General features: G+C 43.5%; 1 protein-coding gene across 1 annotated transcript in view; it reads left to right on the forward strand.

The window, feature by feature from the left end:
• PLA2G4A (phospholipase A2 group IVA) overlaps positions 1–14,244 on the forward strand; it is a 78,054-nt gene that overhangs the window by 52,925 nt on the left and 10,885 nt on the right. Inside the window, exons 7-13 of the mRNA XM_053391429.1 lie at positions 722–851; positions 2,266–2,402; positions 3,755–3,977; positions 6,141–6,255; positions 7,668–7,805; positions 9,109–9,201; positions 11,959–12,027. Coding sequence (XP_053247404.1) covers positions 722–851; positions 2,266–2,402; positions 3,755–3,977; positions 6,141–6,255; positions 7,668–7,805; positions 9,109–9,201; positions 11,959–12,027 — 905 coding nt within the window. The remainder of the gene's footprint in view (positions 1–721; positions 852–2,265; positions 2,403–3,754; positions 3,978–6,140; positions 6,256–7,667; positions 7,806–9,108; positions 9,202–11,958; positions 12,028–14,244) is intronic.

Consider the following 14,244-nt stretch of genomic DNA (forward strand, 5'->3'; position numbering starts at 1 on the left):
CTCCCATATAAAAATTTACAATAGCACTGACATATAATTGCCAATAGTTATCATAGTCAGTTCCGCATTACAAGTGTCATTACAACCCTGCCAATGGTTTTAACTGTTTACAGTGGTTTTTAAAAATAAATTAAGAATTTTACTCTGATCTTTAAAAAAAATCCTTGATCTTCCTGGTTTCTGATCATCCCTGCCAGTTTTGCCAACTCTGCGTATTCCATCAGTTTCGTCTGCCATTCTTCTTTTGTTGGTACTTCTCCTTCTTTCCTTCTCTGGGCTAGTAGCATTCTCACTGCTGTTGTTGCATACATAGAAAGTATTTTATCCTCTTTTGGTAACTCTTCACCTATTATACTTCACAAAAGGGCTTCTGGTTTCTTAACAAATGTATTCTTAAACATTTTCTTTAATTCATTGTATATCATTTCCCAGAAAGCCTTTACTTGTATACATGTCCACCGCATACGATAAAAACAAATTTATACATCTTTGCAATTTTACTTGGTGTTAAACAGGCATAGGCAAACTCCAGCCCTCCAGATGTTTGGGACTACAATTCCCATCACCCCTAGCTAACAGGACCAGTGTTCAAGTATGATGGGAATTGTAGTCCCAAACATCTGGAGGGCCGGAGTTTGCCTATGCCTGGTGTTAAATATCATCGGTACATCATTTTCATATAATTCCATGCTGTAAAACGTCTCTGTTTTTTGCCCGGCAGCTCATCAACAGACCTCCGTTTCAGCATGGCACTGTGCGATGAGGAAAAGTCTTTCCGAGAGCAGCGGAAAACTAAAGTAATGCACCATCTGAACAATTTCCTGGGGACAGACCTGACGTCTACCCGTGATGTAAGTTTGGAAGGCTCGTGTCAGTAGCCAAGATGGTTGTTGCTGTCAGAATCTCAGTAGAGAGTTTTTTAAATGCAAATACTCATAAAACGAAGTTACTGAATAGGTGTGTCTGTAGTCCAGACTGTTAAAATACCACCAGCATATCTGGTGCTGAGCATATTTACTCAGTTGGCTTTGTTAATGCTTGACTTTGAGATGTATTCTCTATTCCTGCTATCTATAGTCCTGCAGTTTTTTGTTTCAAAGTTCAACACACTCATTTTCTAGCCTCTGCTGGCAAAATCTGGATGCTAGGATTTGTTTTCTGGAAATTGTCACATGTCTGGGACTTTATTTTAATCTTAATTTTAAACAATTAGACCAGTCTCTCCCTCCCACCCTCATTTTTATTTTTCCTTTAGGATTAGAAGAGTGGGAATCTTAGTTTAGATGGTATGATATCTAATGTAGCATCAGACTCTTTTGTATAAACCTGAAAAAGTGACTGTGGACCACCAAAAAGGGCAGAACAACTGTGGGAGTTGAGGAGAAACCAGTATTTAAAGAGGATCAGATTGTTCAGCTGAGTCAGAAGCAAAACTGCTGTCAGAGTTGTACCAGTCGAATAATGTTGGCAGCTTGTTTTAATTCAAAGGTAAAGGGACCCCTGACCATTAGGTCCAGTCGTGACCGACTCTGGGGTTGCGACGCTCATCTCGCTTTATTGGCTGAGGGAGCCAGCGTACAGCTTCCGGGTCATGTGGCTAGCATGACTAAGCCGCTTCTGGCGAACCAGAGCAGCGTACATAAATGCTGTTTAGCTTCCCGCCGGAGCGGTACCTATATATCTACTTGTACTTTGACGTGCTTTCGAACTGCTAGGTTGGCAGGAGCTGGGACCAAGCAACGGGAGCTCACCCCGTCACGGGGATTCAAACCGCCGACCTTCTGATCAGCAAGTCCTAGGCTCTGTGGTTTAACCCACAGCGCCACCCGTGCCCCTATGTTTTAATTCCACAGCACTATAAATGTATAATTTGATTTACAAAGTAACATAAAGAGGGGTTTGCTATGTATTTCCACTCTAAGAAGCTTACATTGTAAATTTTGACAGCAGGGAGGGCAACAGAAAATGGAAGGGTGAGGCGTGGATAGAAAAGAAGAATGGAAGAGAACGTTTTTATTTGAAGACGAGGAATATAGTTCTCACTGCCCCATAGCCTTTCTCAGAGGTGATTTTATTCCCTCTAGGTGATCCAGAAACTACCTAGGTCTGTAGGAACAAAAGAATTTCAGTAGACATAATATTTCAGTGTTAAGCTATAAATAAAATTTCCAATAAAAAATCATTTAAAAAAAAATCAGTAGATGGATAAACTATGCCACACACATTGAATGTTTAAAAATCCATCTTTATTGTATGCTTATCCAGGTACCGGTGATTGCAATATTGGGATCTGGTGGTGGATTCCGTGCCACAGTGGGGTTTGCTGGGGTGATGAAAGCACTGTATGAATCTGGAATTCTGGACTGTGCAACGTATATCGCTGGCTTATCTGGATCCACATGGTATGTTTCCCCACTGAACTGTCCTCATCTCAACTTTCTGATATAATAATAACTTCCATCAAATCTCATTCTTTCTAGATGTAGGTCAATGTATGAAAAGTTGAAATGGTTTTGAATAGGAACATCCTGAGTTCCTTATCTGCAGATCCCTTTTCAGTTAATAGTTGACGGAGCGTCTGGCTTGTGCCTCTAGGCCAGTGATGGCCAAACGTGGCCCTCCAACTGTTTTGGGACTACAGTTCCCATCATCCCATCGTAGGGGGCCAGTATGGTGTAGTGGTTAAGAGTGGTAGTCTCCTAATCTGGGGAACCGGGTTCGCGTCTCCGCTCCTCCACATGCAGCTGCTGGGTGACCTTGGGCCAGTCACACTTCTCTAAAGTCTCTCAGCCCCACTCACCTCACAGAGTGTTTGTTGGGGGGGAGGAAGGGAAAGGAGAATGTTAGCTGCTTTGAGACTCCTTAAAGGGAGTGAAAGGCGGGATATCAAATCCAAACTACTACTACTACTACTACTACTACTACTACTACTACTACTCTTCTTCTTCTTCTTCTTCTTCTTCTTCTTCTTCTTCTTCTTCTTCTTCTTCATCATCATCATCCCTGACCACTGGTTCTGTTAGCTAGGGATGATGGGAGTTGTAGTTCAAAACAGCTGGAGGGCCAAGTTTGGCCATCACTGCTCTAGGCTCTTCTGGTGCTTTGATTCTGCGATTTTAAAATACTTTCTGAATGAATGAAATGAACGAAATTTTAAAAGGGGATTTTTTTTAAGGGGTTGTGGCAGTCATCTCGCTTTTCAGGCTGATGGAGCTGGCGTTTGTCTGCAGATAGCTTTACAGGTCATGTGGCCAGCATGACTAAACCATTACTGGCGCAGACCGCAATGGGTGCCAGAGCACACGGAAACGCCATTTACTTTTCCACTGCAGTGGTACCTATTTTTCTACTTGCCCTGGTGTGCTTTCAAACTGCTAGGTTGGCAGGAGCTGGGACAGAGCAACGGGAGCTCCCCCCTTTGCATGGATTCAAACTGCCGACCTTCTGATCGGCAAGCCCAAGAGGCTCAGTGGTTTAGGCCACAGCACCAGCGGCGTCCCTACATGAATGAAATATTGCAATGTAGGAAATTTTGTAATTGCATCTTCAGATGAAACTGAACCCCCCCCAATAAGTTTGCTCCTGATTCATGTATTTTACAGTATATCGTTTCTCTTGCCATCTTATATCATCCAGAGGGTGGAGTTAAGGGATCATTATTTTTACCTTGGTACTGAAACATCTTCAGCTGCTGCTGGAAATGATTTCAGATGTTCTGCTCAGTAACTCTAAACTTGGTTGTGGCCATTTGCAGGTATATGTCAACCTTGTACTCTCACCCAGATTTCCCAGTAAAAGGACCAAAGGAAATAAATGAGGAGCTGAAGAATTGTGTCAGTCACAACCCATTAAAACTGCTCACTCCTCAGAAAGTAAAGCGATATATTGAAGCATTATGGAAAAAGAAGAGGGCTGGGCAGCCTGTTACATTTACAGATATCTTTGGAATGTTGATTGGAGAAACTCTCATCCAAAATGTAAGTTTGCAAATAAAACTTGGAGGCAGGTGCAGGTTTTACTGTAGCACGGTCAAAAATCTTTTGGGCCGATCAGTTTACTTTTTGCTTTGCAAATCAGTATATCTATCTGTGGTTTGGTATGTGTGATGTCAAGTTTTGTATTATGAGCTTATTTCTCTCTCAGCCCTCCAAAAGAATTCACAAAGTCCACATATTTATTTATCGAGAGTCTCCCACAGTGTTTTATGCCGTATAATAATGTTACAATTGATGAACAGTTTGTGTAACTTCAGTGTCCATTGAGGCAGTGTCTGCTGTTCAAGCCCACAAGTATGGCATAAAATTCTATTATGTTGCAGTTCTAAAATAACATTTGTTTATGATGCAAACATTTCTGTGAAGATGGAAAAAGGTGCCCCAGCAGCTCAAGTCTGCTTTGTGCAAAATCTTTTCGTTCTTTGACACTGCTGAAATATTTTTAAATTTGCCTTGGTCTTGAAGTTTTATTTATGGAATGTTTTATGATGATCTGGTATATAATTGGTGCTTTAATGCGCTCTCCATGGGGCTACCTTTGAAGGTGACCCGGAAACTGCAATTAATCCAGAATGCGGCAGCTAGACTGGTGACTGGGAGTGGCCACCGGGACCACATAACACCAGTCCTAAGAGATCTGCATTGGCTCCCAGTACCATTTCCGAGCACAATTCAAAGTGTTGGTGCTGACCTTTAAAGCCCTAAACGGCCTCGGTCCTGTATACCTGAAGGAGCATCTCCACCCCCATTGTTCAGCCCGGACACTGAGATCCAGCACTGAGGGCCTTCTGGCGGTTCCCTCGTTGCGAGAAGTGAACTTACAGGGAACCAGACAGAGGGCCTTCTCAGTAGTGGCACCCGCCCTGTGGAATGCCCTCCCTTCAGATGTGAAGGAAATAAGTAGCTATCTTATCTTTAAAAGACATCTGAAGGCAACCCTGTTCAGGGAAGTTTTTAATATTTAATGCTGTATTGTTTTTAACACTTGATTGGAAGCCGCCCAGAGTGGCTGGGAAAACTCAGCCAGATGGGCGGGGTATAAATAATAAATTATTATTTAATGCAGATATAGGATACCTGTGGCCTTCTAGATGACGTTCAGCTCCAATTCCCATCATTCTCAAGTAGCCACTGGTTTTAGTTGCCATCATTCTTAATCCAGTAACATCTGGAGGACCACTGGTTCTCCATTCCTGTTTTAATTACTGTCTTGTTGTTTTAATTAATTAAAACGTTAATTAAAATGAGCACTAGCAATTAATCAGCACAATAGTTAATTAAAAAGCCAATTGAAAGTATCTATTTCCTGTTGGACTGAATTGCACATATGCTGTTTTGTAGTTTTATTACTGCTTTAATCTTTGTATATTGTTCAATAATTGATTCTGGGCAAGGCTTTTGAGAATAGGGTGGGCTTGCTTGGCTTATTATTATTATTAATCAAATCTCTATAGCGCTCTTCATCTGAAGATCACAGGGTGGTTTGCAATCTAAAAACACAAAAATTCATACCACAGTAACAAACAAAAACAATCCCCACCCCCAGTGTAGAAGGCAATATAGTTAGCCTGGGGGAAGGGGAATTTTTTGCATGGCGCTATGTAATGAAGGTGCAAGGTGAGCCTCTTGGGACAAGCGAGGAGCCACCACAGAAAAGGCCCATTCTTGTGTCGCCACCCTCCAGAACTTTCATGGAGAAGGCACACAAAGAAGGGACTTGGATGATGACTACAGTGTCCCTATTGGTTCATATGGGATGGGGCAGTTTTTGAGGTATTGTAGTCCTGAGCCATTAAAGATTTTATAGGTCTTAAACCACCACTTTGAGTTGGGCCCGGAAACTAATTGGCAGACAGTGTAATTGAGCCAGGATTGACGTTATATGCTTAGCAACCTGGTCGCTGAATTCTGCAATGGCTGAAGTTTCCAAATCATCTTCAGAGGCATCCCGACGTACAATGCGTTGCACTAATCTAACTTAAGAGGATGGGGTATAAATAATAAATAATTATTATTAGTAGTAGTTTTCTGTGAGTAGTTCTGTTGTCCTTTGCCTTCTTGAACGATTTCACAAAAGCGACCAGATACTAGCTGGATTGCTAACTCTGTTCTTTAAATTATTTCTGCTCTCTTTTTCCCCTGTAGAGAATGAACAACACTTTGTCTGATATGAAAGAGAAAATCAACAAAGCGCAGTCTGCTTTGCCGCTCTTTACATGCCTCCACGTTAAACCTGATGTATCAGAACTGATGTTTGCAGGTAGTCAAATCACACCATTATATATGTGTATCTGAATATAGGCCAGATAGAAGGATCGAAACAGCCTTATTTAAGCCCCTTCAACTTGATTATTTGTTTCTGCATGTGTCATTTGGCATATCTGATTTAAGCAAGTTGCGGCATTGGCTACTCTTGCCTTCTGGCCCCTCTCATTTTTTTGCCACTGTCCCTGCCAAATCCTGGCATGCGTCTCCCAAAACTTGCCCACAAAGAAGGTTCCCTTCCCCTGAACTTAAATAATCCTCTCTGTCCCACTTAGACTAAAAGGTGTGTTTTGAAGAGAAATAATTAGTTCTCCTTTCATGAGCTGATCTGTGAATTTTTAGGATTAATCTTGCATTCCTTCTTGGTACTTTTACTATTCTGTTTAAAGAACGTTGCTTAGAAAAGCAATGGCTAAAGGTATTTGCCAGCTGAGAAAGAGTTTTCACAATTTTGGTTGAGTTCCCATTATCCATAATATTTTTATTCCAAGTGGGCGCTGATCACACCTATGACTGCTCGTAATTATGATGACTCAGACATAATTTAGACCTATTTCTGGAAAGCTGTTGTGAAATTTCAGAGTTTAAAATGGAAACACATGAACTGTATAGGCTGGAGCAAAACAGAGTCTACCGTGGCACCTGTTGCAGCAATGGGTTTTGTGGGGACTTGTTCACAGACCTATTTTCACCTATTAATCTGTAAATATCTCCCCTCCCATCCCAATTTCACTCTCACTCTGTGTGGGTGTTGTGTATAATTTGCTGAAGGGCATACCATAATAACACAGTAAAGTTCCTGGAAGAACGCAGAAAAAGATGGAAAGGGAGATGCAAGGAGGTGCAAAATGAGCTGAGGAAAATAGCAGTGTCGGCTTACCGTAGTGCAAGCAAGAATCTGGCTGAATATAGAGGGTGGCATGCAGTTCGAAAGCACGCCAGTGCAAGTAGATAAATAGGTACCACTGCGACGGGAAAGTAAACAGCGCTTCCATGCGCTCTGGCTTCAGTCACATTGTCCCCTTGTGCCAGAAGCTGTTTAGTCCTGCTGGCCACATGACACAGAAAGCTGTCTGTGGACAAACGCTGGCTCCCTCGGCCTGAAGCGAGATGAGCGCCACAACCCCATAGTCACCTTTGACTGGACTTAACCGCCCAAGGGTCATTACGTTCCCCCCTCTTTTTTTCACTTTACCACATGGGCTAGTAGTTGTTGGCATATATGCAGTTTGACAAGGAAAGACGGCAGATGGAAGTCAAGATTTTGTTGAGCCTTGAGAATCTTTTCACACCTCTTCTGTTCCTGTGCTGTAGTAAAGCTCTTCTTCCTCTTCTTCTTCTTCATCTTCTTCTTCTTCTTCTGTTGTTGTGTGTTAACCAGTGCCCTTTTTATATTTTTCTTTACAGATTGGGTGGAATTCAGTCCCTATGAAATCGGGATGGCTAAATATGGTACCTTTATGACTCCTAATTTGTTCGGCAGCAAATTTTTTATGGGAACGGTAGTGGATAAATATAAAGAAAACCCTTTGCATTTCTTAATGGGTAAGTAATTGAGTGGATATGTGAGCATTGCCAGAAAGTGAACAATACCTAAGCATCTACCAATATCTTAACAACAGCAACAGGAGGGGGGGACAGGAGGCGAGCAGGTGGTGGTTGTTATGATGGCGGCTAACAGATTGAGGTTAAATCCTGACAAGACAGAAATACTGTTTTGGGGGGCACAGGGGGTGGGCGGGGGTGGGGGACTCCCTGGTCCTGAATGGGGTAACTGTGCCCCTGAAGGACCAGGTGCGCAGCCTGGGAGTCATTTTGGACTCACAGCTGTCCATGTAGGCACATGTCAAATCTGTGTCCAGGGCAGCTGTTTACCAGCTCCACCTGGTATTCAGGCTGAGACCCTATTTGCCTGCAGACTGTCTCGCCAGAGTGGTGAATGCTCTGGTTATCTCTTGCTTGGATTACTGCAATGCGCTCTATGCGGGGCTACCTTTGAAGGTGACCCGGAAACTACAACTAAGCCAGAATGCGGCAGCTAGACTGGTGACTGGGAGCGGCTGCCAAGACCATATAACACTGGTCTTGAAAGATCTACATTGGCTCCCAGTACGTTTCCGAGCGCAATTCAAAGTGTTGGTGTTTTAAAGCCCTAAAAGGCCTCAGCCCAGTATACCTGAAGGAGCGTCTCCACCCCCATCGTTCTGCCCGGACACTGAGGTCCAGCTCCGAGGGCCTTCTGGTGGTTCCCTCACCGCAAGAAGTGAGGTTACAGAGAACCAGGCAGAGGGCCTTCTCGGTAGTGGCACCCTCCCTGTGGAACGCCCTCCCACCAGATGTCAAAGAGAAGAACAACTACCAGACTTTTAGAAGACATCTGAAGGCAGCCCTGTTTAGGGAAGCTTTTAATGTTTAATAGACTATTGTATTTTAATATTTTGTTGGAAGCCGCCCAGAGTGGCTGGGGAAACCCACCCAGATGGGCAAGGTATGAATAATAAATTGTTGTTGTTGTTACTACTACTACAACAACATTAAGTTATATTTCATTTTTTTCATTTTTTTCTTTTTTTTCAAAAGTTTTTATTAATTTTCCAAAAAGTTTTTTAGACAAACAAACAAATAAACAAACATAAATCTCAGTCTTATTTGAACCAATCTTAGTAACATTATTAAGTGACTTCCTCATATTCCCCTGCTTGAATTTCAGTGTATATCATTTTAACAGTTTTCCAAAATCAATATTCTTATAAAATTAACTTAATCACTTAACTTCTTTCAAATTACTCTTCCAGTCAGGTCGGCTAGCTCCAAAAAGTCCATCATTATTATTTTTATTTCTTTTCAGGTGTCTGGGGAAGTGCATTTGCTATATTATTCAACAGAGTCCTTGGAGTTTCTAATTCTCAAAATAAAGGGCCTACAATGGAAGAAGAACTAGGTAATATTACAAAAATAAATCTACAAATACATTAAACAATAGGCCCAGGACAGAACCCTACAGCACCCCATTTGCGTGTTCAGACCCAGAAACCTCCCCCCTAAATAAATTCACACTTGACTCAAATTTTGCTTTTGGTTTTTTGGCAGAATTTAGGCTACAACTTTATTGATTACAGAAAGTGACTGGTTGCATAGGCTTTGGTTCGACTAGCTCCCTGCCATGCAGGTGGCACTGACCCAGGGTTCCAGCATAGGTCAGCCAAGGGTGAACACCCAGATAAGCGGAAAGCCGGGAACGGGCTAACTCCACCACCCAAATGTCCCCCTGGACTCACGCACGGGCACAACCCCCTCTCAGGGGTTGACCAACCCATCGAGTCCCTGAATTCCTTTAATGGAATACCCTTCACATAGGGATGGCGGGAGTGTTCTCCCATCCCTATCACCTGAACCTATCTGCAACCTTACAAGTTGTGACGATTTGCTACGCGGCAGGCGAAACCCAAATGGCAACAGCCAATCAGCCAAGTGGGCGAAATTCCTGCCATGCCCGTGTCCCAACAACAGACGACACGCGACAGCATAGCAAGGTCAAGCGCAAAGCCCTAAAAGTAGGGAGAGGTGGGCGGGTGTTCTGAATGCATGCGCCGAAAGAGGAAGCTCTGGGTCATGTGCATGGGCATAAATAGGTCCCTCGAACCGTTTGGACTGCGTCCCATTGGCCAGATTGCACCCAGCTATGAGGGACCTACCAATCGGGTGTTGTGGCTGACCAATTGTACCCACCCACAACACAGGGTGTCGGTTTCCAGGTCTCTCTTTAAGGTAGGAACCAATTTGTCACTTTTTTCCAGGATGACCTGGGACCATTCATAAGCACTCTTTTGGTTTGGTCAATCAACCAGCTACAAATCCACCTCACGTTACCTCATTCAGCCCACATTTTACTAACTTCTCTGCCATAATATCATGGGGGACTTTGTCAGAAGCCATACTGAAATCAATATTCACTAAATCCATAACATTCCCCTGATCTTCCAAGTTTGTAACTCTGTCATCTCCCTTAAATGTCTGTTGCTTTTTCTTTAGGTATTAGCTTTTAGAATGGCTTGAGTAGTGTGAGTAACTGTGAAGCTGGGAAGATTACATGAAAATATGTAAATCTGTCATTGATGCTGACCTACACAGATGTAAATTGCTTGAGGGTGTGACTCTCATAAAAGTCATTGTAATCAAATATACTTGTAAGGAACCTACCTGGGCTTTTTTTGGTGCAGATCTAATTGAGTTAAACATTCTTTTGTCCATTAAAAGAACCATTTAATTTTAAGCCTAGTGAGTCTGAGACTGTTTCATAAGGATCTTTTGAGATAATGTAGGAAGAGTTTCTGAGACAAGCTGAGATTTTTCCAGGGTCAGTAGAAAGCAACGATCTGTTTCAGACATTCGTTCTTGGTTTCAGAATGAATGTTTTTGGAGCTGGGAATGAGAGTCAGGGCCACACATGCCTTACTTAACTCCTCCCCTCTTTAATTCCTCCAGTCTGGTTTGTTTTAAACCACAGTTTCCAGTTGCATACAAAATGAGAAACCCTGGCTTAATGTCTTTTAACCTGGCTTAATATCCTAGTTATCAGATGCCAGTATAAATACACTATTTCATCTTTATCAAAGGGGATGCTGCTGTGGGAAAGACCCAAACCAGAAGCAGAGCTTAGGAAGCACTTCCCTCTGCTGTTGCTTTTTGAGCTTGGTCCATTTGTTACCTCAGCAAGGTGGTTGCTTTCCATGGCTGGCTTCTCTGTTACCAAGGTGAGATACAGACATTTCTTGTTTCGTGGTCCACGTTGTGTAGGTTGCTTCTCCTATCAGCAACCCCCATGGAAGGGAGAAGGACTGATAGGACGCGGCCTACTCACATGTGAAGATGCTTTTATTTGTTACAGAGGGTAATGTGGGAGCCAGACATGGGGCAGTGGTTTTGTGGCAGGAACCACAACACCAAGGTAATGTAGAAACTCGACCTTGATGTGGTTCTGAGAGGCAGGTTTGAAGAGTTCAGCAATAGGGTGAAGTCAAGAAGAGGTTGAGAGGGAAGTCTTTGCCTACTAGCACTTTGTAAGAGCTCTTTTTATGGCTCATAGTATGATATTTTGGCAGCATATGCTTCAGGAAGCGCTTGTCTCCTTGATATTCCAATTTCCTTGTTGTCAACTATGCAGCCTTTTGAGTAAAGGGGAGGGTAACAAAATGCCCCCCCCCCCGGAAGCATGCAAAGCAAGGCAATCCTAAACCACCATGTTGTATTTGTATTAGTCTGGAAAGCCAAAATGTTGTGCATTAGGCTGGCGAGAGTCATATAATGCAAGTTAACCGTGGTTCTCTGCTCAAGCTTAAATTAGTGTTCTTCTCTGCTTGTAGGTTTTGAATTTGGTAGTGGGAAAAGAAAAACGGAGGCCTCGTCAGTTGGTCAGGAAAAAAAAGTAGTTTTGAAACATATTAATCTCTTGTTTAACTTCCTTCAAAAGACAGTGCTCTGTATTGAAGTTTTAACCCTAGAGATCTCCAAGTGTCCTTTAGCTTGGCTGGTTTTATGGATGTGGAAAATCCTTTTGTCATAAAGTTAGCTTCAGATCGTTTATTGTTTTATTCCAGCGTTACTCTCTCCTTCCAAGAACTTGTGCAGCTCCTTTGATTGCCATTTTACCAACCCAGCCATTTAAGGTACCAAAATCTTCCTTTGTTTATTTCCACAGAAAATATCAGGATGCGGCACCTAGTGAGCAACGATTCAGACAGCGATGATGAGTCACAGGGACCAAAAGGTAAGAAAGGTCACCAGACGTGACACTTCATACAACTATTTTTATTGGCGTGTCCCAATAAAGCAAGACATAATGAAAAGGAGAAAATTCAGGTAGTATTTAGGACCCAAGAAAGGAATAGTCGGCTTTTTGATGAACCGTTTCCTGGTGCTTCATAAAGTTAGGTAAGGTGGAGGTGGTTGGGTGGTGTGTGTGTTAAGATGAAATGTGAGACCTTTTTTGGTAGCAGAGCAGAGCACAGTGGCACCTTGGTTCTCAAACTTACCGTATTTTTTGCCCTATAGGATGCACTGGCCCATAGGACGCACCTAGTTTTGGAGGGGGGAAATAAAGAAAATAAATTTTATTTTCCCCCCTGGCGCAGGGCTGGGGTGGGGGAAGCCCAAGCTTCCCCCAACCCCAGCCCACAGAACAGGCAGCTCTCTGCAAGCCTTGGGAGACCGTCGCGACTTCCCGCCGGGCTCCCACTGCTTGCGGATATCTGCCTGAAGCCCAAACCAGGTCAGGGAACAGCGGGAAGGCGCACTGCTTCTCCCCACCGCCAGCCTTCAAACCATGTCGGGGGACAGCGGGAAGGCGCGCTGCGCCTCCCCACTGTCCCCTGAGCTTGCGGGGCTGGCGGCGGGGAGAAGCACGCTTCTCCCCGCCGCCAGCCTCCAAACCAGGTTGGGGAACCGAAGCCCGGGGCACGCTATGCAGCGCGCCCCAGGCTTCGAGATGCAGGCTGCTATCCGCAAGCCTAGGGAGCCCGACGGGAACTCCCGCGGGCTCCCAAGGCTTGCTGAAAGCTTCCTGAAACCTGGAGAGCGAGAGGGGTCGGTGCGCACCGACCCCTCTCGCTCTCCAGGCTTCAGCGAAAGCCTGCATTCGCCCCATAGGATGCACATATATTTCCCCTTCATTTTTGGAGGGGGAAAAGTGCGTCCTATAGGGCGAAAAATACGGTAATCCGTTCCGGAAGTCCATTCCAGAACCAAAGCGTTCCAGAACCAAGGCGCGCTTTCCCACAGAAAGTAATGCAAAACGAATTAATCCGTTCCGGACTTGTAAAAACAACCTCTGAAACATCAATTTAATAGGAATTTTACTATCTAACGAGACCATTGTTCCGATCCATATAATGAAAGCAATAAACAATGTATTGCAGTCACACAGTTAGTCAATCAGTAGCTGAACTGGGTTCCACACAGCCACAAAAACAAAAGAAAAAGAGCCACAAAAACACAAAATAAATAGCAAAAACAGACAGACCTCAGCGTAACACTCAAAATGGAAGTGTGGCAATCAATTCGGAAGCGTACCACTCAAAATGGGGCATGTTTGGCTTCCGAAAAAGCTCGCAAACCAGAACACTTCCGGGTTTGCAGTGTTTGGGTTCCAAGTTGGTAGAGTACCAAGGTGTTTGAGAACCAAGATACCACTGTACTGCTGATGGAGCTGTTCTTCTGTGGAGGAGACCTGAACTCTGCCCAATTTCCTGGGGTTTCAGGGGTGCAGTAACTATTGACCAACCAAGGCTCTCCATGTTCCTAAGCCAGTCCATTGCCGTGTGATGCCTGGAGCTTGTGGAGCCAAAATAGGTCTCACTTTCCGTCTTGCAGGTCTTTGGATGCAGCAGTGACTCCAACTAATTTTTGAAATAGTCGAAATAGTCGAAGTCACTTTGTGAATCACATGTTCTTGTTGACAAACCAGGCTGCGGTTCATTAGAAACGTCTGGGGTATTTATGAAACCTGGAATGAGAGTTCTTTTTACGGTCAAAAGGAGAGCCCACCCTTCTGAACAATGTTGGGCAGGGACAGTATGGCTCTGAGTGCGTTATTCCTTCCAGGGGAACATTAAGACTTGCGTGTGCCTCTCTCAATTACATCAGTAACAAAAAAGCTCAGCTGGGCAGATAAGATCTCCCTTTTGGCCAGACAGTTTCCCCTTCTACATTTCCACATTCAAATCAGTTCCATTTTCTCACATCTACTCTGGTCATGGAAGATTTTTCCTTATGGCCTATCAGTAAAGTGAGGAAAAGGAGTCTTCCTTCCTTTTAAGATAGAAACAGATTAGTATGTCCTTTTTTTATTTGTTACACAAGAAAATATTTAATACTTTAATACTTATATTTAGTATTTATTGCTAGAACCCCTTTGGGTTTGTTTGTTTTATTGTTTGCTTGCTTTCTTGTTAGTTAAGGTATGTATATGTATTTTGCCGCACTGAGG

This window comes from Podarcis raffonei, chromosome 6 (assembly GCF_027172205.1).
Source record: "Podarcis raffonei isolate rPodRaf1 chromosome 6, rPodRaf1.pri, whole genome shotgun sequence".
Classification (NCBI taxonomy): Eukaryota; Metazoa; Chordata; class Lepidosauria; order Squamata; family Lacertidae; genus Podarcis; species Podarcis raffonei.